The sequence below is a fragment of the Delphinapterus leucas genome, chromosome 4 (genome assembly GCF_059928025.1).
Source record: "Delphinapterus leucas isolate spDelLeu-1000000601 "Yukka" chromosome 4, BTC_Dleu_Yukka2, whole genome shotgun sequence".
Lineage (NCBI taxonomy): Eukaryota > Metazoa > Chordata > Mammalia > Artiodactyla > Monodontidae > Delphinapterus > Delphinapterus leucas.
Window position 1 is genome coordinate 66438459 of NC_143132.1, and position 27409 is coordinate 66465867.

At 44.8% G+C, this 27409-nt stretch overlaps 1 protein-coding gene across 2 annotated transcripts in view; it reads right to left on the minus strand.

Annotated features, from left to right (window-relative positions):
- Positions 1-27409, minus strand: part of FSTL1 (follistatin like 1) — a 50752-nt gene that overhangs the window by 17461 nt on the left and 5882 nt on the right. For both annotated transcript variants that reach the window (XM_022562391.3, XM_089910582.1), the window contains exon 3: positions 140-244. In XM_022562391.3, the coding sequence (XP_022418099.1) occupies positions 140-244 (105 nt within the window). The remainder of the gene's footprint in view (positions 1-139; positions 245-27409) is intronic.

The window sequence follows — 27409 nt, forward strand, 5'->3', positions numbered from 1 at the left end:
AACTTCTGAGATAAAAATTTCACTTCTCTCAGATAGACAAGGTGTGCTTTTATAAAGATGATGAAATCGTTGGCACTGCTCTGCAGACTGGTAGCTCCAGCGAGATAACCACACTCTGGCTCCCACCCTCGGGACTTACCTCGATGCAGAGGCAGGTGGGCTCTCCCTTCTCTGTGACTGCACATTCCCGGCCGGCTCCACAAAACACATTGGCACAGATCTTGGATTTGCTCCTTGGTTCCTCCTAAAACACAAAATCATCAAGGAAACCCTTGTGTCAGTGAGATGAGTCCATCTCCGGATGAGCCAATGGTGGTGATTATCTCTCAGGCTCGGGCCGTGGCCTAGGGTCGAGGCTCATGGTGCTGAAGGGTCCTAAACAGCCAGAAGTTCTCCCCAACAGCCAGCATCAGTCTTGCTGGCACTGCTCCTTCTCAGGCCCAGCTCCCTATGAATCTCTAAGATTGTTTCTCAAAGAGCAAGAGCTTCTTACTTGCAGGCTTCCTTTCTTCTAAAACGTTTATTGGGCACCCACTGAATGCCAATACTAGGCTAAGGACTGGAGATAAAAAGGCATAGTCCCTGTCCTCAAGAAGCTCCATGGCTATCCAAGGAAATAGAATAAAGAGACCTCTAGAAAGCAATGAGGAAGTGTTAACAACAGGAAGATGAGACTCAAACAAGACTTTCTGAAGATAAGATGCCTTAACTGACTCCTACAGGATGAGAAGAGCAAGCTAGGCAGAAGTGGAAATGCTTGAGAGAAATACAGATATCTGAAGGACCAAAATCTCACTGAGCAGTGTTCAAGGCACTGCCATCTCAAAAGGCAAAAGAAGGATGGCTAAACCATTGGAAACATGGATCTGCTATTATTCGACATGGTCTTATGCAGCCCCTGCCCATATCTGCCTCTGGCTTCAAGACCAAGAGGGCCAAAGAATCACCTGACAGACAGAACTGTTCTCAAACCACTTGTGGTCAGACATTCGTGTTCAGACATGTGCAGCAAAACTGACAAGGCAGGGAATGGTCCCAGTCTGTGCCACTGACAATGTGGGTGTTCACAGGCACTAATCTGTCAGTGACACAGTCCTTCCCTCCTATTAATTGGTGGCAGAAAGCTAGCCCCACCTCATCTGCCACTCAGGTCAGCAGTAGTGGAGGCTGAACGAAGGAGAATGTGGTTTCTTGAGCCCTTTTCTTGACTGCATGGGTAGGCAGTCACCAGTGCCTCCAGGCTTCTGCCCACTGGGGTAGCATTGGCCGTGGAAGAACCAGCAAAGATGGCAGAGGCTAGGATGGGGTCGTGGGACTGGCTATAGTAAAGATGGGGGATGGAACCTAAGATTCCATCCTTCAGGCCATGTCTGCCGTGTCATGCAGAAAACTCACACCCACAAAGCTTGTAACTGTAAAATTCTTATAGTCGGTAAATGTTTTACATCCAAGAAAAGGTCAAAGAAAGCAATAAACAAAGTGGATGTTGAGGGCTGAGAGGGTATGTCCAATACAAGTTGGTCTGCTGCCACCCGGAGGCTGCTTTGCAAACTCTAGGTTATTTTCTCTCTGAGCCAGCTTGCCCGTCATGCAGGGCTCCCATTGGTCTAGAAACCCTTGCCATGCTCACATTTCATTGGTTCACAAGCTGTTGCTAAACCCATTCTCTTTTGGATGTTGCTAAGGCGAATTCAATAAAGCTGGCAGGGAGCAAAGAAAGAGGAAGTAATTCCCAGCAGGCTGGGGGTACTGGAGAGCTGTTGTTTCCTAAACCAGGAGTGGAGATAAAATCGAGTATATTCTCCAGGCAGGGCCCTCTTGGAAACTCCCTGGGAATGGCAAGCAGCTCTAAAAATGAAGAGGAAAAGGCTATTGCTGACCAGTGTAAAAAAAAATCTCACATAAGACTACCTTCTCCTCTCCCCCTTCATGAAACAACATGCTGAGGGCTACAGACAAATATATACCCCCAGTGAGTGTGTCATGTGAGTTAAAGACACACTACTGCATAAAAAAGCATGCTCAGACATATGCCTACACTCAAAGACACACCAGCAGACAGTCCCACAAGCCTTTACCACTTACTAGCTGTATGTCCATAATTAGTCACTTCAATTCTCTGAGCCTTGCTTTCTTCATCTGTAAAATAGGGGTAAATACCTGCCCTACCTTGTGAAGATGAAATGAGATAATATATTTGGAACTGCATCATAAACTGTAAAGCAAGCTGCTTGCTAAGTATTATTCATTTTAATGATTACAGAGTTTCCTGAAGGATAACCTGTGGCATTTACAGAGCCTATTTTCATCTTGTTTGTTTTTAGTGAGTATTAAAAATAAAAGCTTTTACTGATAGGTCGAACTCAACCCAAGTCATTTTTCAGAAATAATTCTCAAAAACCCATTTAAAGAAACAGATACCCTTTACATAAAATACAATGACTAATAATTGAATAGTACTATTAAAATTTACAAAGCGTTTTCATACATACAATTTCATCTTACTGTGGACAGCCCTGCAAAAACATGCGTATTATTAACCACATTTTATAGATGAGGAAACAAAATGGGAAGGTCGAGTAACTTGCCCAAGGTCCCACAGCTAAAAATGAGGAGCTAGGATTCCAACCCAGATCTTCAGACAATAGATGACTAAGCTCCTATTTATAAATGCCTGGCGCCCTGCTAAGTGAATTTCATTTTACAGGATCTTATTTAAGCTCTACGACAACACCATAAATCAGACATCATAACTATCCCCATTTCATAGATGAGGGAACTAAGCCTTCAGAGGTTAAGTAAGTAGAAAGTGGCAGAGCTAGGGTTCTACCCAACCAAAGGGAAAACTATTCTTTTATATTTGATTTATTTTCATATCTATAAGATTGAAAATTAAAGAAATTATGATGGGGATTTGATTTGCATAATTATCAAATGTCAGGAGAAAGTGCTTAAGGCTATGACAGAGTTAGATTTGATGTCCACCTCCCACCTCTGCTCCTTACTTGCCATGGTTGTGGGCAAGGTACTCTCTTTAAACCTCAGTTTCTAGTGTGTAAAATGGGAACACTAATCCCTATGAGGACTGTGGGAGGGTTATATGAGATGTACTGCATGCAGCACAGTGCCTGCCACACAACAGGAAGCGGCCGTTATTACAGAGGGCAACTGATTTTCATACAATTTTCCCACCGTGATGCTGTCATCACCTTGGGCTGTCAAGTCCCCAACCATCCTTCCTTACACTGAATGATAATACTGAGAGCAGCACTGACCCAATGGAAAAAACCAAGGGCCTAACAACCCTGTTATCGTGTCTGAAGACCACAGAGAAATGCTAGCTAAACAGCATTCCTCTTTGCAGGTGGCACATCTGTCAATAGGGGGCAATCTCTCTCTTTGTCTTACGGAGCTTGGAGCTGCAATGCAGAAGCGCAGCTTTGGCTTCAGCAGCTCCTCTCAGCTCTGTCCTCCCAATCGAGATGTGACAAAGCGGGGTGGGAGAATGGGCGGGTGCCCTGAGGGCATCAGGACACCAAGAACCAAGGGATTTGCTGACTTGGGAAAAAACATCTAACCTGAAGCCCTCACAGCACACCAGCCCCCTATTCTGCCCATTCACAGGCATGCTGTCATGTAGAAATCAATAAGGAAGAAAATTTTCTTTGTGTCATTGAAAGCCCTTCTCCAAGCCCTATGTTCTCTGGGAGCAGGGATGTCAGGAGCATCCCTGAGGCTCCTGAGAAGTTCCTCAGAGGGGTAGGTGCTCTTACCCGTCTGCTGAGTGACTGATTCTGAGTGGGGGAGAACATCTTGAGAGGGGATAAACATGGCAGGAACATGCTCAAGGTACAGGACAATGGCTGCCTGGTGTGTGACTGCAGGAAGAGAGAGATGAGGTGGGGCTCACAGGTGGCAGGGGGCAGGTCAGGCCAGGTGATCCAAGGGGTTCTCCATGGATCTGATGCACAGTGAAGACCCTGGGAAGTTTGGGACGGGGCAGGTGACATGATGAAGGTGTTGCTTTCGAATATTGCGTCTGGTCCTTTCCAGCTTGGAAATACCGACTCAAAGTGCAGGGCAGCCTGGAGAGAGGCTGGAGACAAAAACCTGCCAGGTGTAAGGCCGCAATCTTGTGGGGGGTGACCAGGGCCTAGGGCTAGTATTAATCAGGGCACCTACAACTGAGTGAGGCTCTTCACAGATCTCTTTGTCCTCACAACGTCTGTGTAGGTTTCCATATTTTTAGTTCCATGTAACAGACAGGGAGGAATTATAAGATTCAGAAAAGCTCTGTGATGTGCAGAGTCCACATAACTAGCGAGAGCTGCGTCAGAACCAGAACACAGATCAGCCTGACCCCAGAGTCTTGATAATCCCTTATGGGGAACAGTCAAATGAGGTGCAGGGAGAGGGTACAGCTACGAGGGCTGGTACATGGAGGAGTCACAGGCGCAGTGCAGTTCTCACAATGGAAAGAAAATTGTCTGCTTTACTACCATAACAATTTTAGGAATTAGGTCCCAAAGCTGTATGAGAATTTCCTCTACGTAGAGATAACGACGTTGGCATCTGAATATTCTCTGGCAGCGTGAGGTCGCAGGTATGTGAACCGGTTGTCTGAATATACCTGTGTGACTGAGTGGAGAGAGGGAATGTGTTCTGGAAGTGAGGCCACCATGATATATTGAGAAAAATCAACAAAATACTTGCTCCCTATGGAGAAACATCAAATTTCTAGCTTTATCCTTCTACATCCTCTCCTTGACTTGCTTTTATGTTTTCATTATGTGTTGCAAGCCATGCTCTGGGGGTTTGGTCTCATGTTACTCTGCACACTTCAAATTCCCTTGGTAAAAGATGACCGGGAACATTGCTGACTTTTACCAGGAAAAAACGTCCTCTCTGAGCCACTGCATGGTGATAATGATACTTTCTGTTTGAATAGCAATTTTGACGAGTCTGTAATTTTTACTGTTACTTTTATTTTCAAAACCTTTTAGGATAGGCAGGCAGGGGTTACTTCTAAGGCCCCTCCAGATGTAACATCCTGTGATAAAGAAGAAATGGAGGCTCACAGCTGTACTTACTGGTCCAAGACTTCATTGGTACAGACCTGGGTCCTGGCCCAAGGTCTCCAGACTTTATTTCCAGTCCTCTTTCCACTAAACCACTTTGCCTCTCTACAAATCAGAGCTAGAAAAGGTATTGTCTTGGATCCAAGGTCTAAAAAAAAAAAAACAAAACAGAAATTATCTTTGCACTTGAAAAAGATCCTTTGCAAGCCATGGGAAAACCAGTTATTTGCAAAACCACCAGTAGAGGTGACAGGGTGTCTGAGTCTCTGGGCTGACCAGCACTAAGCCTGAACATAAAATACGCTTTGAATGTTTAAAAGAAGTCTTCTGAAGTAAAACAATTTCTGGAAGAACGGTGTGCTTTGGCAGGGGAGGAAGCTTATAAGCAAAGCCATAAAACTGTCAGCTTAATATACCATCATCATTTCACTAATGTGAACTGGGTTGGCTCTGTCCCCTCCATCCCTTTTCTCCTTCCCAACTTTCTTTTTGAAAAAAACAGCCCTACGTATGCCAAGGTGGAATTTTGGCTCCCCTTGCCACTGTTCTGTGACAGAGCGGCTTTGCTGACATGAGAAAGGCTCTCCTTGCTTTGCCAGAATTAGTCATGGAAACTTCACAGGAACACCAGGGCCCCTCAGATATGCTGAGCACCAGAGCTGGGGACAAAGGAATTCACAGAACTGGGGAGAGCAGGAGACCTGGGTGGGGCACAAGCTGGGACGGCCGTTCTGGAATGGAACCCAGTAGCACAGGCTTGAGAAAGCCAGGAAGAAAGCAAGGCCACTTCAGGACCCTGAAATATGGCTGGAGCATCATGTGACCTTGCTCAATTCTCTGATTCTTTTTCTCTGAAGAGTGTGTTGCTGCGTCCTACATATTCCAGGAAAGAGGAGGAAGGAGTGACTTCTAGCAGTTGCTCTGATGCGCTTGGCAATAGGCACTGTGTTTGTCCCTCCCTCGTGGGTGCTCACAGCCAATCCCTCATCTTAAGGTTTAGGCACCAGGGCCAGACCCAGGTTTTGTGGGGCCTGAAGCTTAAACAAGTTGAGGGGCCCCCCTTAAGAAAAAGAATACACCACTATGACTGCAAAATTGGGCACAGGGCTTTGGAAGTGGCCTTACAAGTAAAAGGACCGAAAATGAAGCTTAATTAGCTTCTCAGTCAATCTGACTCACCATAAACAAGAAGGCTTTGAGGCCTTTAGTCTGTTAGTCAGAGCCCTATTTAATATTTTATGCACACAAAGTGTATCTCAAGTAGACTAAACGCCTGCACATTTTGGCTTCCCACAGACTCACCACATTGTCTTGCCAGAGAAAAATGCTCAGTAAACGTTTTTTACATTAAATGTCATTTGGGGTTCTTCAGGTTGGTGTCAGTGTCAGTGGCCAGCAACAATGCACTCAGGATGTTTGGGGTAAGGCGTGGCTAAGCTTCATGATATCAAAATAAGGGCTGCAACACCCCCAAGAGGATTAGCCTTAAGGAAAAAAAAAAAACACCTCAATTATGGATCTGTCATTCAAGAATTATCTATTTTTTCATTGTATTAATTTCTATGTTCAGCCTCTATCAGAGCTTACAGGATAGCACATTTTCTACTCATTATGTGATAATGTATTGTGTGCCTGGAAATGCCTACTTTCAAATTTCAAATGGGACAAAGCTGTTTACCTTAACTACTGTCTTTGTTATTTTACAGATTCTGTCACATTCTCCTAAGTGCTGGCCCTGTCACACAAGGATCTACACTGCCATCTTCATATGGAAGCCCTTTCACCTTCCCAGCTGCTCATCTGCCGTCTCTGGAATGCCTCCCCCTCCATATGTTAGGACTTTTTTGAGGTGGCCCAGATACAGCATGGCAGACTGGATGCTTGGTTTCTATATAATGGTAAGTTCAGTTTTCTGCAATGGTCTTGTCCAGTCATAGCATAAACAAATAGTGGCATTTAGTAAGCACAGAGTTAGCAATATGTTAGGCCCTTTCACATGGACTGAAAATAATCTCACAAGGGTCTATGAGGGTGGAGTATTCATCCCTGTTGGCAGTGAGGAGGCTGTAACTCTGAGCTGTGTGTGAGGCAGGTAGGCATTTCTGCTCCCATGCCTTCAGGTCATGGTCCACAGCAATGAGCTGGGTGTCTTCCTGTGGAGTGCCATGCTATCTCCCCAACTCAGGCACATGCAATGACGCCACCCTGACAGGGGCTATTGGGCTCCCCACTATCTGTCAATAGTCTTCAGAGTGACCCCTGGGAATTCCCAAGATAGCGTGGCAGTCTTCCTAAAGGGTGCTTTTTGTAAGTTCCCTGGTTTCACAGTTTCACCCTTCAGTTTCCTCAGAACCCTGAATGGAAACTTTTAAGCCAGACCACTCTCCACCCTGAATTAGTCTGTTAGGTGTGAGCATGGTATTCATTTTCTGTTTTCCAACCATCTGCCTGAGACTTGTCCATTTTAAAGGACAAAGTAGAGGGTATGGATAGTCCTCTAGTCTTCTTCAGTGAAAGCCAAAGCAAGGAGTTTAAACCTCTCAGAAAGCGTATTTGATAATGCCTATAACAACAAACAAGAAGGATAACAGGGGCTTCCCTGGTGGCGCAGTGGTTAAGATTCTGCCTGCCAATGCAGGGGACACGGGTTCGAGCCCTGGTCTGGGAAGATCCCACATGCTGTGGAGCAACTAAGCCAGTGCACCATAACTACTGAGCCTGCACTCTAGAGCCCGTGAGCCACGACTACTGAGCCCGCGTGCTACAACTACTGAAGCCTGCGTGCCTAGAGCCCGTGCTGTGCAATAAGAGAAGCCACCACAATAAGAAGCCCGTGCACCGCAACGAAGAGTAGCCCCTGCTCGCCGCACCTAGAGAAAGCCTGCGCACAGCAACGAAGACCCAACGCAGCCAAAAATAAATAAATAAAATAAATAAATTTATTTAAAAAAAAAGAAAAAAGTATAACAGCCTGTGACCAGCATGGTACAAGTCTTGTGGCATATACTCTAAAAGAGTACAGGATGTGGCCTCTGCCTTCACAGAAGTTTCTAACGTAGTCCGGGAGATGAAACTAACACACACAGACCAATGCAGTCCTGAAGTCAATGGGGCTGACCTTAGGAGATGGGTTTCATGGACGAGGTGGGACTCGTCCTGAAGAATGGTAGGATCTGGACAGAAAATCTGTAAGTTTCTGAGCAGGAGGGTTGTTGTTTTTTTTTTGCGGTACGCAGGCCTCTCACTGTTGTGGCCTCTCCCATTGCGGAGCACAGGCTCCGGACGCACAGGCTCAGCGGCCATGGCTCACGGGCCCAGCCGCTCCACGGCATGTGGATCTTCCCGGACCAGGGCTCGAACCCGTGTCCCCTACATCGGCAGGCGGACTCTCAACCACTGCGCCACCAGGGAAGCCCTAGCAGGAGGGTTTTAAGAACAGTTGGGTGGTGGTATGTGGGAAGAAATAGGTCAGGAGGAATTGTGGGCACAAGGAAACCAGCTAGAAAGAGTCTGGGGTGATAAGTCTCATGGAAGGCAGTGACATGGATTCAGAGAAAGGAAGAAATCCAAGAGCAATCTCTAAAGAACAAGGGGATCTGGCAACACACCAGACAGAAGAGAGGAAGGAGAAAATCCAGGGAGCTGCCAAGATCTTTGGCTTTGAAGGCCTGGAAGGCTGCTGGTATGTCTGTCAGAGTGGAGCCCTGGGAAGGGGCTGAATGAAAGAGGAGCAGGCAATGATGAGTCAGTTATGGACATTAGTCTAAAGGGACAGTAAAACATCCCACTAAGTTGAAAATAAAGGATTGGAGGTGCACATCTGGACATCATCTGTGTAGATGATGAGAACAAATGAGCTCAGGAGGAAAGGGTGGGAATGGAGGACTGAGGGCAACTGAGACAAAGGGACAAGATGAGCACAGAGAGCAGCAGAAAGGAAGGCAGGTTGCCCATGGGGTCCTTGTGCACATCAGGAAACGTGTCTTCCCCTTTGGGCAGATGCAACACCGGGCCAGGTTACAGGGCTTGGCAAACAGAGTGCAGGTTGGATTTCAGCCCCCCTCACCTCCTTGTGCAGTGAAGAGCCTGCACAACTGTATGAGGGCTGTGAAGGCAGGACCAGCCAAGAAAGCAGAGTAGGCACATTCAGAAAACTGGGAGCAAAACCAGCAAGTCCAGAGAGCTCCTAGAAATGGAAGATGAATGGCACTGCATGAGAAATGCTCTGGCAAACATTGGGAAGTAGGCAAAAAAAAAAAAAAAAAACCCACAAAAAAAACTTTTAAACCTCTGCTAAAACCTGAATCAGTAACCCAGGCATCAGACCAGGCAGAGGCAGTGAGGTCCTATGTAAAGAGAATTGGTGCAAGAGCCTGGAGAGAGGCCTTGGACATGTCTCTGCTTCTAAGACACTGTGTGACTTAGGGCAAGGTGCTTGACCTCTCTGGGCCTCAGATTCCCCATCTATAAAATGTAAGTGTTTTTGATGATGCCAAAGTCCCTTAAACTGTTAGAATTCTCTTACCTAGGAAGCACAGGAATTTACCATTTCAGATGTTCCTGAGTATCAAACTTTAATCTCCCAAGGAAACTAACCTAAACTAAACTAAAGATGTTGGTTATGTATAGACCCTCTTGAGGGTGTTTCACGGTTTTTGCTCGGCTTTGGTGGGGGAATTAAAGCTGGATTTCATAGTCAAAGGATTTTCATAAGCAATGCTTTTTCATTCCCTCCTGGATCATGGCAGAGGAAATCAGGGGAGCAGTAATGGGACCCCAACTGAGTGGCCTGATTTCACTCTTAACTGGTTGGAACCCTCTACTCCCCTAGAATGCCATTAATAACATTTTTATTCTATTTGTGTTTGCCTTGCAAGAAAAAAAAAGGAAGAAAAGAAGGGAGAGAATGGCTAAAGGAAATTCACATGAGATTCACAATTCTTCATTCCTGCCAAGAACCTGTCACTGAAGTATGTCTGGGACTGCCAGGACTTACATTTACTCAGCATTCACGCTCTAATTATTTCCACGTGTAGTTCAAGGAAAATGGCTGATTAAAGGTTAAAAAAAAAAAAACCCCCACACACCTAAGTCCCAATTCCCTCAACTAAAGAAGGGAGACAGCTCTAGGGCAGCTGTGGAAGAGTTCTGAGAGCCAGTTTTAGAAGTGTCCCCTGCAGTGCTGGCCACATCTGGACCAACATCCCCACACATTCCCGGCACTCCTTCCCGAGCAAGCCAACCCTCCACCTCCCCAGGCTTCCCAAGCCCTGAACAAAAGAGAATTCACATTCTTTGGACTTCTGAGTGGAATATAGGATTTATTCCCCTGCTTTGGTGGAAGGCAGAAGAGACATGAATACAGGCTAAGAGCTACAAGTTCTCCTCACCAGCCCTTTTGGCCTGGGCTCTTCTCAATTTAGGTAGCTCCTGATATCACATAACTCCTAAGGAAGGAATCCAATGTGGCAGAGAACTTGGGTACCTCCCCTGAACTGGGGGATAACCATTTGTGGCTCCTTTCCATCATCCCAGTTTGCACATGGCTCTCCCTAAAACTGAAAGGCAATCCACTACTCTCCAAGGTGGTTCACATGATCTGGCACCAATGCCAACACTGTCACCTACTTGGCCACATTTAACCAGGTCTTTGGCACGTGGCTCAGTCTTCTTCCTCTCTTCTGGGTGACTTCATTGTTTACTTGGCCTTCTCACCTCCAGGAATCCTCATTTCTCAGGTCCTCTGGCTATAGGCACTTCAGGAGGTGTCTGTGAGTAGAGCAGGTGGCCAAAGCAGACTAAAATAAAGGGTATGGGGCACCTGAGGTACTACGTTTGAAAAGAAAACTCATTACCCTTTGAAAATGTCAGCACCATGAGGTATTGTTATCTGCTTCTTTAACCTTCAGATGGGCAAAGAATGTCCCACAGGACCAGCTAAAAAAATAATGTCACCGGGCTTCCCTGGTGGCGCAGTGGTTGAGAGTCCGCCTGCCAATGTAGGGGACACGGGTTCGTGCCCCGGTCCAGGAAGATCCCACATGCCGCAGAGCGGCTGGGCCTGTGAGCCATGGCCGCTGAGCCTGTGCGTCCGGAGCCTGTGCTCCGCAACGGGAGAGGCCACAACAGTGAGAGGGGAAGTCTGATTTATCATCTGGATTGCCCCAATTCTTCCTGTCCTTCAACGCTTAGCTCAAGTTACACCACTCCATCCTCAGTGACTTTTTCCTTTTGATTGGTATGAATTCCTCCTTCCTTCTCTGAACGTTCATTCCTCTCTGTATGAACTCCTTTTGATCACTTTTAAAAAACTTTTAATTGTGCAGATTTTGTCTTCCCAGCTGAACCGTAAGTTCCTAAAGGACAAGGATTATGTTTTAGAGTTCTGTCACAGGTCCTGGCATAGCACCCTGTGACACTCAGTCAACCTTCGTTGAAAGTATGAAAGGGGGACTAAACCCCACTGCCCTAAGGACTTGGAGCAGGGGCAGAAAGCCAGCCCCTGTGCCAGCTTCCCTCCTGGGGCTGCCCCCTTCCAGGACCAGTCTTTTTGGGGAAATAGGATCAAGACCCAACTCTTCCACCAGGCCATAAATATTTAGCTTGGAATTTCACTAATTAGAAATTGCCTTAGACCCACAGAAAGATATTGGGGTGCACGTGTATGTGTGTTTTGATAAAGTGGACAGGAGAACAATGGGGGACTGAAATGACTTTCAGACATGTCCTTGTTCACAATTAATGTATAACCTAGCTGATACGCTGAGGGAATGAGAATTTGGTGGAGGGAGGGAGGGTGGAAGATGAGGTGATGCGGGAATATGAGGTCCCTCAGGGAGGGCAAAATTGGGTGGGACTTCAGAGTGTAGCGTACAGGCCACCCAAGAGCAGCCCAACAAGGTGGCCTATAAAAGGGAGAAGCGGACATGAAGAGAAGCACGTGAGAAGAGGCCAAGAGAAATTGTGCAAATGGGCTTATTATCAAGGCAGCTGTTTTGTGTTACCTCTTCTCAGGAACCCCACCCGACACTGCCCTATGAGGTAGCAGGAAGGCAAGATGGTCAGTCTTCCTACATGAGAAAAAGAGGCTTCTTGCCTTGTTCTACCCCTCCTCCAGTCTGAGAATATCTCTAGCCACTCCCCTCTGGCTCATCCACTAGGCTGACCTTGCAGTGGGCTGGAATACACTGAAATGAGTTGCCAGGGCAGGGCAAAGACTTAGCTGTGCCCGAGTGATTTATTTCCCCTGGTGCTTGGGGAAAAGGAATTGTGATGTCCAACCAAGAGCTGAGACCATTTGACAGAATGGAGCGGGCAAGAGGGTGGGGGGAAAGCCAAGAAGGCAGGGTTGACTGGAACAAAATAGAACAGAGAGACCCAGAGACCCAGCATAGCAGAGCAGCCTAAGTCTCCTCTTTAAAGACATAGACAAAGCCCTGGGAATCTTTTGAGGTAGTGTAGCTGAAAAGCATCTGTCAAGTTTGCAGCATCCTGGCAATTATTCTCCAGCCCAGGGAATGCAGAAGGGGTTAAAACCCAGCAAGAAACTCTGGACTAAATGAAGTCTCCATATGTGTGGCTCGGTATGGTTCTAGGAGAAATAGACAGATGTAATTAGAAGTGCTCAGACATTGTGTTGTCATGGCAACTGCCAAACAGGGGCAGGGGGAGGGGGGCACTGGGGGGGGAAGTAGGGGGAAAACCTGGAGTCTAAGGAATACAATCTTCTAACGAAATGCCAGAGGCAGGTGGCGGTCATCACCCTCAGGCTCCAAAGCAGGGTCTGTTTCTCTAGCCTACCCACTCCCAGACTCTTGAGGACTGTCCCTACCCAGTTCCTCCTCACTTCCCACGGGCCGGGTACATACCCAGAGCAATTCCACATGCAAATGAAGGACTACATTCAGATGGCATCCAAAGGAAGTTGATTCTTGGGGAAGAGTTTGTGCAGGTGATATTGTTCTCTGGGCGGTCTCTGGCCCCAGGAGCTTTCTGGATCTGAGTCTGAGGACCAGTGAAGGAGGCTGCAGGTTTAATTTATATATCACTATGGAGCCTAGCTCCTCTATGAGGGGGATGCTGGATGAGTGCTGAGGGCAAGTAGGGGTATGTGAGCTTGAGTGGGGGAACACGTGCTCATAGTAGGACTATGATACATTTTATCAGCCAAACTGGGACATTTTTGAGAGTAAAAGGGGGAACTTTCAAATAGATTACTTGGACAACAGGCATTAACTGTGACACATGGTCACCTTAATTATTAGGCTGCCCAAGTGGAAAATGCTTATTTTCATTTTATAATGTGGGAATTCGTACCTGGTGTCTATGAGACCCTAGAAACCCAGCTATAGATTTTGGTACTCGGTTTTCCTAGGGCATAACCTAGGAAAGATGAAAAACCCAAAGAAAGTACTATTTTGGGCCTGAGCTGCCTCTTGTAGCTTTAATCTCCCTTGATTCAACTGCCACATGAGGATATTCATGGGGTTCTGCTGCTGCAAAGCTGGGGAACCTGGGCAGATGAGACCATTGTTACTTCAAAATCTTTGTCATTACAAATCCTTCTAACTACTTCTCTAAAGAGACAATCATTAATTTCACGCATCGTTGCCAAAGGGAGCCGGTCCTAATGAATTTACGGCAATGATGTGGTCAATGGAGTGGGATCATTCCACAGCAGTGAGACCTAATAAATCTCCCCCTGAAGAGGGGAGGTTTCCAAAGGTGCATTATTAAATATTCCTTAACAACAGAACCAAAAGCAGTGGCTCAGGGATCCTCTGGTCACAAAACCCAGCGAAAGGTCAGACTCTCCCAGGCAACCAGCAGAAATGACTGTATTTTAGGTATAATACAGCCAGCCTAGAAATTATGAGCATGTGGTCCAGTCACAACCTCAGTTACAAAATTGTAGGATGTTTAAAGGGTAAGGCCACCCAGGGTGCATCCCCTAGTATTTTCTCAGGGACTCTGGAAATCACAGCCATCTGGTCAGAGTTCCTGGCAGTTACTTAGCAATCATGGCTGGTCGCAGCCCTCTCTTCTCAACCCTGGTTCAAGGTTGGCAGCCACTGGGGCCAATGTGCCTTATTTACCTGGACCTATACCCCGACAGGTTCTGGAAAATGGGGCTCAAAATCTCTGAGCTTAATGTAGAGCTTCCCCAAGATTTTTGGGTGGCAATTATGACCCTTAATCATCAATTAACACTGCTGCTCTCTGCTGGGCAGGAGTGTCAGGAAATTCCAGCACCCACTGCATGTTTCCTGGGTTTTAATAGTCCAGTTTAGAGGAATGTTAATCTTTCTGGAATGAATTAAGAATTACATAAAATCAATCCTTTTGAAAAAAGCTACACTCCAAACACAATTTAATCTGCACTTCCTTATCATTGTCCAGAGTGGAACTGGACAAAACCTATTTTGGAAAAAGTCAGCAAAATATGGAATAATCAAGCAACAAAATACCAAACATCATGCTAGATGCTAGGGACTCAAGGAACAATAAAGCATAGTCCATGTCCCTAAGCTGGTGACAGTTCAGATGAGAAGATGGAATTTTAAATAACAGAACAACACAATCTAATAAGAGCTAAGTCAAGACAATGTGTGGCTAAATGCAACATATGGTTAGGTGACAACTGTCTAGAGCAGTGCTGTCCAACAGAAATATAACACCAGGCTCATAAATGAGTTAAAATTTTCTAGTAGCCATATTTTAAATAGCCAAATGAAACAGATAAAATTATTTTAATAATTTGTTTTATTAAGCCAATATAGCCAAAAGATTACCATTTCAGCATGTAATAATTATTAATGAGACATTTTACACTCCTTTTTTTGTACTAAATCTTTGAAATACGGCATGTATTTTATACTTACAGCACATCTTAATGGGACTGGCCACATTTCAAGTGCTCAAGAGCCACCTGTGGCTAGTGCTTTTCCTACTGAACAGCACAGTTCTAAACAGTAAGTTCTGAGTTCTGACCTTACTGAGAGCTGAATCGAGGAGGAGAGTTTAGATAGAGAGATTAAGACTTTAACTGGGAATGTTTTAGAAGTGGTGTGTATTACAGAAGTCAACAGATATTATCTGATCCTGCGGGGAAGGCAGCATGCTGGGCTGCGTCTGAGACCAGGAAACTGAAAGAGTACCTAGTCCTTTGAAAATGGACAGGCATCCTGGGCGCTTAAGCCTAATTCTGACTCAGCTTTCAATGCCTGTGGACAAGGCACTTCACCCTTCTGGTCTCCTCTAGAGGTGGATATTTCTCAAAACTCTTTTTTTCATTTTTCCGCTCTACTGATATATTTACTCTGTTGCCATCAGCTTTCAATAATATCACACACACACTTTTAGTGCCTTGAGATTAAAGTCAATGAAAACATGCACATTCTATTCTTCTTGAGATACTCCTGCCTTGCATTCTTTCCTTGGAGCAGTTGGGAAGCCACAGCTTGGGGAAAAGGAGCTGCAAAACCTACTTGTGCTGGCCAATCAGGCCTTAGCTGACAGAAGGCCCACTAGTGGGAATGTGCCAGGTATCCTGCTCCATTGTAGCAAACTCCCTATTTTTGCAGAGATTAAAATCCTGTGAGACCCTTAAGCTATTCCAACAATGCACAAAGACCTCCTTTTCTGTTCATTTTGTTTTCCCTAAGGACTGCATTAGAAACTCTACCCCAAACCCACTAGCTCAGTAACTACACACAGATTATCATTTGTGGTAAAAACATTCCCAAGTATTATGTGGCGGTATAGTTCTTAAAGCTCTGTTCTCCTTCATTTTTAACTGACTGAACACGAGAGAAATGCCACACACTGAAATGACTTCACTGAAAAGTGGAGCAAGATGCAGCGGAAGTCGGGAACGTGGTCTGTGGGTCAATGGCAGGAGAGTTTAGAGAGTAAAACTGCAGATAAGGGGCTGGTCTGTTCCCTGGGACTCCACTCACTACTGGTCACTGTGCCTCTGGTGGAACTTTCCCCAGGAGAGAAGACTTCTCTGAGATCTAATGTGGAAATCCAGAGACATTGTTTTACCCATACTGGGGACATCACAGGTGCCATTCAAATGAAACAGAAGAAAGAACAAAAGCAGAAAGCCTCCCAAAAAGTAAAGGTCTCAGCAAATGGTGAGGTCAGAAGACAAAATGACCAGAGGCCTTGGGGCAAAGAATCACTGATAACAGAATTTAATGCTTTATTTTACATTCCTTGGGACATTTGCTTACTCTGGGAATGAGGCCCAGTTAAATCAGAATTGCTGATCATGGAAAGAAAGAATAAAAATATTTACTATTCAGCTAGTGTCTGTGTAAATTCCAACTTTACCTGGACCTGAGAGAATCAGAATCCAGGTTTCAGACTAAGCAAGCCCAGCATTACTACCATGTCCAAGGTTAAGCAAGGTGTTGATGGACACGTGCTATCAACCACCTTCCCAGGTGCACAATATACTTGCAGAATCTGGCACAGAAATGATTGAGGTGGGCAGGATACTATGCATCTTCTCATACTGCAGATGAGATATTTGAGTGCACTGATCAATACATTTGGCCAGTGGATTAATTCCACAAATTACTTACTGAGCACCTACTATATGCTAAGCTCAGTTCCAGGTGCTGGGGATTCATTGGTAAAGGAGAAAGAAGGGCTCTGTCCTGAAGGAGTACATATTCTAGAGGGAGGACAGTGAGTAAACACAAATAACAAGATCATTTCAGATTGTGATGAATGTTTAGAAGAATATAGAGTATGTTTGACAGAGAAATCTGGGAGAGAGGTCACCACTTAGATCAAGTGGTTAGGAAACACTCTTTCGAGCTGAGACCTGAGGGATGAATGGAGCAATTCAGACAGAAGGAAAGTGTGAAGGTTCTGAAGCAGGGTGGAATTTGTCATGTTCCTGGACCAGAAGAAAGGTCACTGTGGCTGTGACACAGGGCCCAACAGGGAGAGCAATGAGAGGTGAGCTAGAAAAAGCAAGCAAGGGCTTGAGCATGTAGGGCCCTGTAGGCACGGGTAAGAAGTTTATATTTTATTCTTAATGAGATGAGGGCTAGTGGAGGGTTTTACATAGAAGAGTGACGTGATTATATAAGTGCTTTATGAAGATCGCTCAGGTTGCTGTGCAGAGAAGTAGATGGAGAAAGCTAGAGGGCAAAGGGGTAGAGCAGCTAGGATGCTACTGCAATAGCCCAAGTACAAAATGATGGCTGCATGGACTAAGGTGGTGGTCATGGAGACAGAACAGTCAATAGAGAGGTGATATACTCTGACAGCAGAGCTGACAGAATTTGCTGATGGACTGACTGGGTACGGATGGGGCAAGTGAAAAATCAAAAGGAAGATTCCTGGATACTTCAAGCTGATAATAAAAAACCCCAGCCAGTTCTAGGTAGGTATAGACATGGACATGCCAATGGTCCAGTCTAGAGTCAGGCTCAGAAGAATCTTCTGTCAGACTGGCCCTGGGATCCCGATGAGTCCCATGCCTTCTTCACGAAATTGAATTATAGTTTAGGAAGTGAGTTCACCAAGCTCACTAAGACCTGGGGTAAACAGACTCTGCTTATGGAAATCTGTCTAGAATTGACCCATACTTCCAAACTGTTCCACTAGCCTTTAAATATTTATGGTATTTTTCGAAATGGTTTTCTGTGGTGAAATGTCTGGAAAACGTTGCTTATTAGTACTTTCTTTTAGAGAGGAAGATAAATAATGCACATGAACATTATAAGGGTCTGAAGTCTTGCAACTAAAAGACCATTTAACCAAGCACATATATTAACATCACTCAGTACTCAGTTTGAGAAACATGGGTTTAGGCTCTGTATGTCTCCTCCTGTAGTTCTACTCTCCCCGGAATTCAAGCAACAACAAGAGAATAGCAGCTACTATTTACTGAGCACTTACCTTATGTAAGGTACTTTGTACCATTATCTCCCTTGCTATACACACTATATACATGTACTGTTTTAATTTACACCTTGTGCATTATCATTTGCTGTTGTGAGTTTTGCTTATGGTCCACACATTTAGTAAAAAGTCACCTTTCTTTTCTGATCGTATGTATCAGCAGAGTTCACTCACAGTATTTCCTCACAAAGCATTTAAGATAAAAGCCAGATATTCTTCACTTTATCACCCCTTCTTCCTTTACGTACCCAACTATAGCTAACGGAGAGCGTCTCCCACCCCCATCACCGCCTCCCTCCTCTCCCTGCAGTCTTCCCCAACACTACTTTCCTTCTTCCTATTTACTCCATGCATTTCTAAACAAGAAACTGTTTTAGGACAGTTCCATGCCTTGAACACCCTTGGCCTTAGAATCCTTTGTCTCTCCCTCAAAGAGAATGTCATGACTTTCTGAATATGGCTGTTGTCACATGTAAATCCACAGACTGGTAATGTAGACACACACACACACACACACACACACACACACACACACACACACACACGCTTCACCAACCTGGTTAGAGAGAAGACTTTCCTGGAGTTAAACAGATCATTGGGGAATGAGGAGGTCTTTGCACTCCAGGCCACTGTAATGTGAGTAATTATGGTCACTAAATGACAATGCTATTTACCCTAGGCCAAATAATGATAGCATTACTTAGAAAAATAACCCAATCACCAACTCCAATATAGCCCCCAGGGAGGAACCCAGCTTGCTCTCTAATTCACACAGCAATTCAATGAAACAACTTAGGCAAGAAATGAAGAGCCTTCTGTTTGATCAGATGTGTAAAGGGAATTTAGAGGGAAAATGCAATTACCTAAGCTGTCAAATGACCAACATAGCAGGGTTAATAATCCTCAAGCGTTGGTTGTTCTTACAGGATTTCATATCACCTTCATGGTTTCTTTATTTTTATGTAAAAAAAGAGAAAGCCTAGATAGGGCATATAACAAACAAAAAAATACAGTTTCTTATTATCATCCAGGTTATATTATACCCGTTCTTTTACAGAAAACAAAGAAAAACACAAAGACTCTTTTCCAGTTGTATTTCTCAGAGAGAAAACTGTTAACTTTTTAACTGCCCTTTAAACGATACGGCCCACAGACAGCTTAGAAAATTTTATTAAGAAATAAGTCTGCAGTGAGTACTGAATTTATTTTACCCAACATTTAGCAAAGACTTGAATGTCTGGCCTCTGCTCAAAACACTTCCCAATCCCATTCTCCCTTCTAGTCCCATCCCCCAGGAAAGGAAATTGAGAAATCCCAAACAAACTCATACCTGAAGTGGATATCCTTGTGCTGGGGTTTTCTTTGATCATTAGCCAGCCCTTGATGCCACGCAGAAAATTACTCTTTTGTTCAACATGATACAGACACCAATTAATGCATAAAGTGAAAGGCTTTACCCTTAAAATAAAGAGCTAAACTAGGGAAGTCTGCTTCTCTGCATGTGGCTGCTGGCAAGGCCAAGGCCACACAGGCTAAGAAATGAAAGAAAATGCCAAGGACAGAAGACTAGAGGAGGGGTAGGGGGGACAAAGCACAAATGAACAGATTCCTGAAAGATCCTAAGGACTCTAAGGAGAAGCCAGGTGAATTTCCTGCTTCTGATGTAGACCTCAGCCTGCTCCAATTAACTGTAGCATTGTAATCACAGCATATGGTGAAGACCCAAGGATGGGAATGCCCTTGGAAAAGTGAAGCTGACCGTTCTGAGCATTTGTGAATTCTGCCACCATTCCCAAGAAGGTTTTGCGAGCTGGGTTGGGCCCCCAGAAGCCACACCTGGGTCCTCCTGATAGGGACCCTGACAATGACGGGAACTCTGGTATGTCTGAGTCTGGGCTCAGTGCAGGCATCTGGAATTCTGCTTCAAAGGTTGTAGCTGCTCTAATAGGAATTCCACACTAGTGTGTCAATTTTACAATAAAATCTAGATGAGCCAGGTATCGTGGTGAGTCATCAGGAATTTTAAGTTCTCCATCCATTTTATTTTTCTCTGTTGCAACTGTTATGCCATAAACTTGAGTCCTTTACCAAAATGGAAAATATGTCTATTTAGCGTGACCCTAACAAAAACTAGTAGGACATGCTAGCCATAGAATCTGAGAAGAAAAACATACTTCTTATTCTTGGAATGAGGTAGGGAATGAATGAATGAATGAATGAATGAATACACTGATTAAGTTAACAAGCAAACTTCACAACCACAAAAATAAACACTGATCTATATCATTAGGCTCAGAAAGAAATCAGGACATTATAACAGAAGTTAAGTACCAAACTAGATTAAACACAACAATCAAATTAAGGGAAATTTAATAACATATATGCTTCTCTTCTTTAGTTTCCACAGGAATTTGTTTTTGTGAGGGGAGTGTATTTGTGAGGGGAGTGTATTGTAGTCTATAAGCAGATGGTCACATTCTCCAAGTAGTGAAACTTAAGTCAGTTAAGTAGTAAAATTTATGGGTGTCTCTGTGTATATAGTCTACCCTGGAGCACAGCCAATTTGAATTCAATTCTGACACTGTACAAGTGGCCTTATTAGGAAAGCCACAGACAGCACTGGGCTGGCCCCCCAATTCAGAACCAAAGGTCAGCAAAGTTTAGCATACTGGGATTGTCTAGTGGGATTCAGGAACTAGAGTGCAGTTGAGGTACCAAGCATTAAACAGGACTAAAACATCTGCGCTGGCCTCTGCTTCCTTACTGCATTCACCCTCTCAAGTCACGTGATTTAACCACTGAGGTCAAGGCCAAAGAGCAGTGCCTTCAGCTGTAACAAGAGCCCTGAACCGATTTAGAGAGAAGGCATGGGGACCAGGGCAGGAACTTCATCAATTCCTGTTGAGGAAACCCAGGATCCTGGTCATGGGCCAGGCAACATGGTGAGAAGGCAAGAAGAGTTCTGGAAAACAAAATAGGGTCCATGCAACGCTTTCAGACAATGATTTTTGTAAGCTGTTTCAATATTGCATCATTATTTTGAAAAGAAAATGTGAACATTTACAAAGGTCAGAAGAAAGTTTTGTTTTTGTTTTTTTGTAAGTTCAGTAAAAGCTCAAGTTGCACGTTTTGGAATCTTGGGTTCTCTTCTTTTTTAAAAAAAGATTCCTTGCTCAACCCCAAGAAGACCCAGCATCCTTCATTTCTTGCCCAGTGTTGTGGATTAGCTGCTTTCTAAAGTGGAAAAATCAAGTGATTCCTTTCTGTAGAATAGACAGCAACTGGGATTTCTGGGCATGAAGACTGTTCGGGTGCCACGTGACGTACCGTTTATATTTCATTCAATGCACACAGGAGAAAGCAAGGGACACAAAACGCCTCCTGCTTTTACTCGTTCTCTGTTCCCATTCCTGGGCCAGCTTCTCTTTCAAACTGCTCCTCCTTGGGCCGTCAATTAAGACAAGAGCTAATCAAACATCTTAACTCCATTAAGTAGAATACTTTGACAATCCAACCAAAAATGTCTGCCTCCTTTAATATGGATAGGATTTCAGAGCTGGGTTTGAGAGCTCCCCTACTCTAACCCCCATATTTTGCAGATGAGGGGCCCAGTGACTTGCCCAAGTTCACTCCACCAAGGACCGCACAAGGCTCATTACCCGGGTGCCACTGCCTGTCCTGGGTTCCCTCCAGCCCACCTCCGGCCAATAAATGGAGGCTTGTTGGAAGCTGGCTCACATCACGGAATCTCTGTAAACTCAGCCACAGCTGCAGCCAGCACTGCTGATACTTTCTCAACTCTGAACCTCTCAAGACAGCTGAATCCTGACGGTCTCATAAATTCATTCACCTGCTTCTTACATGTGAGGCTCATGCCAGTCCCCTGAGACAGTTTAAGGCTAAGAAAGCGGGGGCGAGGGGGCAGGGAATGAGTGAAGAGAGGCAACCCAAGTCAGAGCTGCAGAACTGTGCAGACTGTGCTGAAAAGGCTCACTGCCAAGCAGACACTGTCTAGACTTTAACCGGCCTCTCCAGAGCGGGGTGTGGGGAGGAGGGGGAGTAAGGCCAGAAAGCCTGCTTGCTTTTTATTCAGCTAAGGCAAACACATGACACAACCTCTGACAGGCTCCAGGCTGGGAGTTCACTCTGTCTAAGACGTTTCTTCCTCGGCGCTGGAATTCAGCTGTGGGCTGAGGGAAGTTGTGCTAATCCAGCAATCCAGGGGAAGCTAGGAATGCTTTTCTCAATTCCTGGGGAATCACAGTTCCCAAACTAAATTGAGTTGGGCAAGAGCCAAAAGTAGCACATTTCTGGTTGTAAAAGGACAGATTTTTAAAAATTTCCATTTGTATCATCTTAGGTAATCCATGAGGAAAATCCACAAAAATACAGAACTGGCTTTTGGTGGAGGCCTGTTATGAAAGCTTTCTAAGACTCTGAATGATATCAATTTACAAAATGTACAGAGGAGAAATGGCCACCATAGTCGAATAAGCATCTTGTATCTGAGAGAAAATGTTGGGTCTGGGAAGCTCTGCACCATCAATTAGAAAAAAGGTGGTTCTCCCTCTGGGTGGGCAGACAAGGCCCAGGATAGGGCACAGAGACTGGTAAGCAGAGTGCAGGATGGAGTCAGCCCAGTTGGCTCCCTTGGCCAGCCACTTTTGTGCAGTCGACAGTCTGAACAACCATACCCAGACACTTAGCTGGAGTCTCAGAGCTGTCTTGCAGTTTGGTCTTATTCAACGTGGAATCGTTGTGAATACATCTGAAGGACAAAGAAACTGTTTTAAAGCAGCTCCTGAGTCACTGACCATTATGAGGCAAGTGCTCTGATGAAACAACTATACTGTACTTCAGTGTGGGTCAAAGAAGCACCTGGACCCGAACCAAGTTGAGGCCACGCCCATGTCGATGTGGCCAGAATGACCATGACCAGGCCTCAAGTATTGATCCAGGCACTTGCAGCTGATAGAGCATGAAGAGTTAAATGACAGAGCCTGTGCAGTTGTTTTTGAGTCCATATAACCTAGAGAGAAAAGGTCTTTGCTTTGTTTTCAAAGTCACTTTCAGAAATAAGACTCAGTGGACCTTAAGCACACTTGAACACAGAGTATTTGCCTTCCTTGAGAGTTGGAAGTCCTGGGTTTGTATCCTGGCTTTACGATTTACTAGGTGACTGATTTGGGGTAACTAACGATCTTCTGAGCCATGGTTTCTTCACTGATAAATGAAGATTATAGTAACAGCATCATCATGTTGTGAGAGTTAGATAAGGCTCCTTCCCTCTCCCTGCTGTTGTCTGGCTAACACCACTCATACTTGGGGCTCAGCTTGGGGGCACACCCTCTGTGAGGCCTTCCCGCAACCCCCAGTGCTGGGTTACGTTGTCAGCCCTGTCCTAGCACTTACCATGCTGGGTCACTCCGCCCTGTGTGCCTCCCTCAGTGGACTGCAAGCTCCTTGGGGACAGGTCTGTGTCTTAGTCACCAGCATTAACTCAGTGCCTGATAGAGAACAGGAAACCTTTCCTTCCTTGAGTTTACTTGGAGAACTGTTACTTAGCCCCAGATGGGTGAAGCAAAATAACGCATCAAGATTTTGTGCAGCTTTCTCTCTGCATGAAATGTGAACCTGGTGCTCTGTGTATGTTTTGGCAGCTCCGAAAATGCAGCCCAAACACTCCACGATGACCTCTTTGTTATGGTGGAGGAAGGAGATGAGAAAGAAAAGGAAAGACAAGAAGGCAGAGGGAAAAGATGAAGAGAGCAACGCAGGGAGCAATAAAGAGACCAGGCTCCGGGGCCTGGGAATTGGTGGCCACGTGAGGCTGCAGTCAGGGCTGGCTGCCAGACACAGCAGCGCCCAGCAGAGGACTCAAATTTGTGTGCAAAACACCCAAAGCACTGCCTTGGTTCCCAAACGGACAAATCAGCCTGCTCCAGGGATACTTCCTACCCTGTCTTTGACAGAAGGTATTTACTTTTCTTTCTTTTTTTTTTTTTTTTTGCGGTACGCGGGCCTCTCACTGTTGTGGCCTTTCCCCTTGCAGAGCACAGGCTCTGGACGCGCAGGCTCAGCGGCCATGGCTCACGGGCCCAGCCACTCCGCGGCACGTGGGATCCTCCTGGACCGGGGCACGAACCCGCGTCCCCTGCATCGGCAGGCGGACTCTCAACCACTGCGCCACCAGGGAAGCCCGGTATTTATTTTTCAAACGGTGAAAGCAAAGGGTTCTATTCCTTTGCCTGATCATTATTTTCTAAACCCCAAATTGAGTATTTGTGGCACAGGGACAGGCTGTGCTACGGGGACTACAGCAAGAATATGCAAATGCAAATCCCACAAAAAATCCAAGATATCTGGTGGCCACCTCCATGTGTAAGAAGGGTGGACATAGGAGAAAAACTGAATCTGGAAAAATTCCAGAGGAGTTTTATCACCTCTCTTTTTTGCCTTTTCTCACTCTTCTTCCCTTTCCAGTTCTCTGCCTTGTTCACTCAGTCTTCAGGGAAAACCTATGCTGGCTTACAACATGCACTGCCTGTGCCAGGAAGGTGCTCAATGAGTCCTTAACTCTTTTCCCGGAGGAATGACAGAGCTGTGGCTTCACAGAGGAAATGCTGGAAGTTTGAAGGCAAGATTGGCTCAGTAGAGGCAAGGGTTCTGATATGAATTCTGGGCGTCAAAGCATCCACTGAAATAAATATTCTAGTTGTCTTTTAAAAGGTGATCCTTAATCTCTGGAGAGAATAAAGGAAGCAAGGGGAGTTCTGCCAGCCATGAGCACATGTGAGTGTGCAAACACACACACACACACACCATAGCTTTTGGAGCTCTTCCAATAAGTAGAGATGCCACAAGCTTGATAATAATAGCTAACATTTACTGTACTCTGTGTGCCAAACCACTCTTCTAATTGCTTTACATGGAATAGCTTACTTGATTCTCACAACTAACTTATGGGGTAAATACTCCATATTAAGCCCATTTTACAGATGAGGAAACAGACCCAGAGAGGTTAAGTATTTTCCCCAAGTTCACAGGGCTAATAAGGGCTACGCTAGGATTTAAACTCAGGTAATGTAGCTTCAAGGCCTGAGTGCTAAACCATTACGCTATACTTCCTCTCAACGATAAATCAGTGAACAGAACAACAACCTGAGCCAGTGCACAGGTTGTACAAATGCAGACAATGCCTAGTGAATGTTAATGTGTAAACTGAGAATTCTCTTGTTGAAATCATTAGAGTTAAAAACATTCTTTATCAGTGGCCAGTAGGGACTCTTAAGATGCACTTCTTTTTTGCAAGTGTTTGGTGTTGACTGTGTGCTATGAGGAGAAGAGGCTTTTCTATTATCTAATTGGATTGATAGGCAAGAGAGACGTCTAGCCATTATTCATTTTACAAATGAAGAAAGTAAGCTCAGGGAGGTAAAGTAATTTGCTCATGGTTTCACAGCTCGACAAGGCCAGAATTCAAACCTATTCATTACCCCAAAGCCCCTGCTCTTAACTGAGGCTGCAAGTCAGAGAAATTAATTAGGTGGCTTTAAAAAGGTAACATTAGCAAGAAAGGGAAAGAGCAGGACTTCTAAATCAAGGACTCTTTCACTATGTTCTTCTTAATAATAAGAAAGTTCTGTAACAGGGTCCATGTAAAAGGTAAGACTTGGAAACACCCAGATATGAGAACAAGAGAAGAGAATGAAGAAAGGAACTCAGTAGAAGGCTTGAGTGACATGAAAACAAGAAATAAGAGAAAAGTGCTAGCACTCCAGGAACAGACACAATTTCAGATGAAGTTCCACACAAAAAGCTGCCACCTACTGGACAGACTGGTCAAGTGGTCAAGGTGAACAGCCTGAAAATGGCCCCAGCAGCTCCCTTGGAGCCTCTCAAACTCTGAGAAGGCATCCATCCCACAGCTGCATTTCAGGGATTTCTGCACCACCAGCAAGAGGTGAGGAAGCAGGTGGTAATTTCTGTGAATGCCAAAGATTTGGCCCCCTAACGGCCAGGTCCATTTGAGCTGTACAGTAGCTAAGGTGGTAGCAGCTACTTCAGAATAGGGACCAATATGGTACTGCTTTTAGTTCCACACTATTCTTAATAGCAGTATATGTGCAGAGTGATTGGTATAACTGGCACTGCTGTAGATCAATAAATTACATTCATTTACTATCATTGAGGGACAGAATGACAGACTGTGGAATAAGACAAATTTTGCCTCAGACACAGGATTTTAAATCTTGAATACGATAAAAAGTAGTAAAAGACATTTTCCCTACCTCAAGCCAATATCCCATGCCACACATACGTATAAACCGGGCCTGCAACATATCATGCTTTTGCCATGTGTCACATGACTTGTTTTGGCAACAGCTTAGTTGGTCACAAATAGTGTCTGGGATTATACAGGAAACATTTTAAAGGTCATAAATTCAGACAATCCTGGGAATAGCTTACTAGTGATGGCTTCCAAATGAGCATATAAAAAGTCTGCAAAGAGATTACATGGAAATCCTCCAACCACAGCAGAAAATGCAGATTTACAGGATATATTTTGTACTCCAACTACCCAGAGAGCTTTCCATTTAGCAGTTTCTTGCCAGGCGGCTGCTAATGCAGAAGCTGTTATCTATGACAGCAGCAGCTCTTAGAGCCTTAGCAAGAACAACTATTTACTCCAGCAGAAGAGCCAAGAAAATTCTCATATTTTTGTTGATGGCCAGTATTAGAGAGTTTGGCTTACATGTTTAAGGTGGTCGAACTCATCTAGAGAACTTAGAAGCTTGAGCCAGGAACAAACTGCTGTTTTCTCGACATTTTCATCCATTTGCTACCCTAGTTCCATCACCTATTACCCCATGTTGTTGTTGTTTCACATAGTCCCAAACTCTGCCTTCTAATCATCTTAATTCTGGCTAAAGATATACCAATGTCTGTCAAATTGGATTGACTTCTCCAGCAGAAAAGGCAAAATGTCTTTTATCTCACACACAGAGTAACTGCTAGTGGCTGTCTACAGCATTGCTGAGAAGGATTTTCTAACCTCCTCCAGGCTCAGAAGGAAGAATTCTGATTGATTAGTAAGGTCTGCCATGGGTAAGGGAGAGGGTAGTGGTGACATGCACACCATGTTTGTTCCATCTCTGCAGGCGATTTATCATAGTGTTGGGAGGCACCAATTTTCACTGCTTACAGTGTCTAGTAGGCATATCACATACATCTGTTAATTGATTTTGATAATTTCTCTGAAAGGAGGGATGAAGGGCTAGTTTATCTTTAGGTGGTAGAATTATGGGCAACTTTATTCGTTGCTCTAGTTTTTTCTATATTCTCTGAGCTTTTTATGAACATATTTAACTTCCATATTTTATCAGAAAATAACACTTTCTTATTTA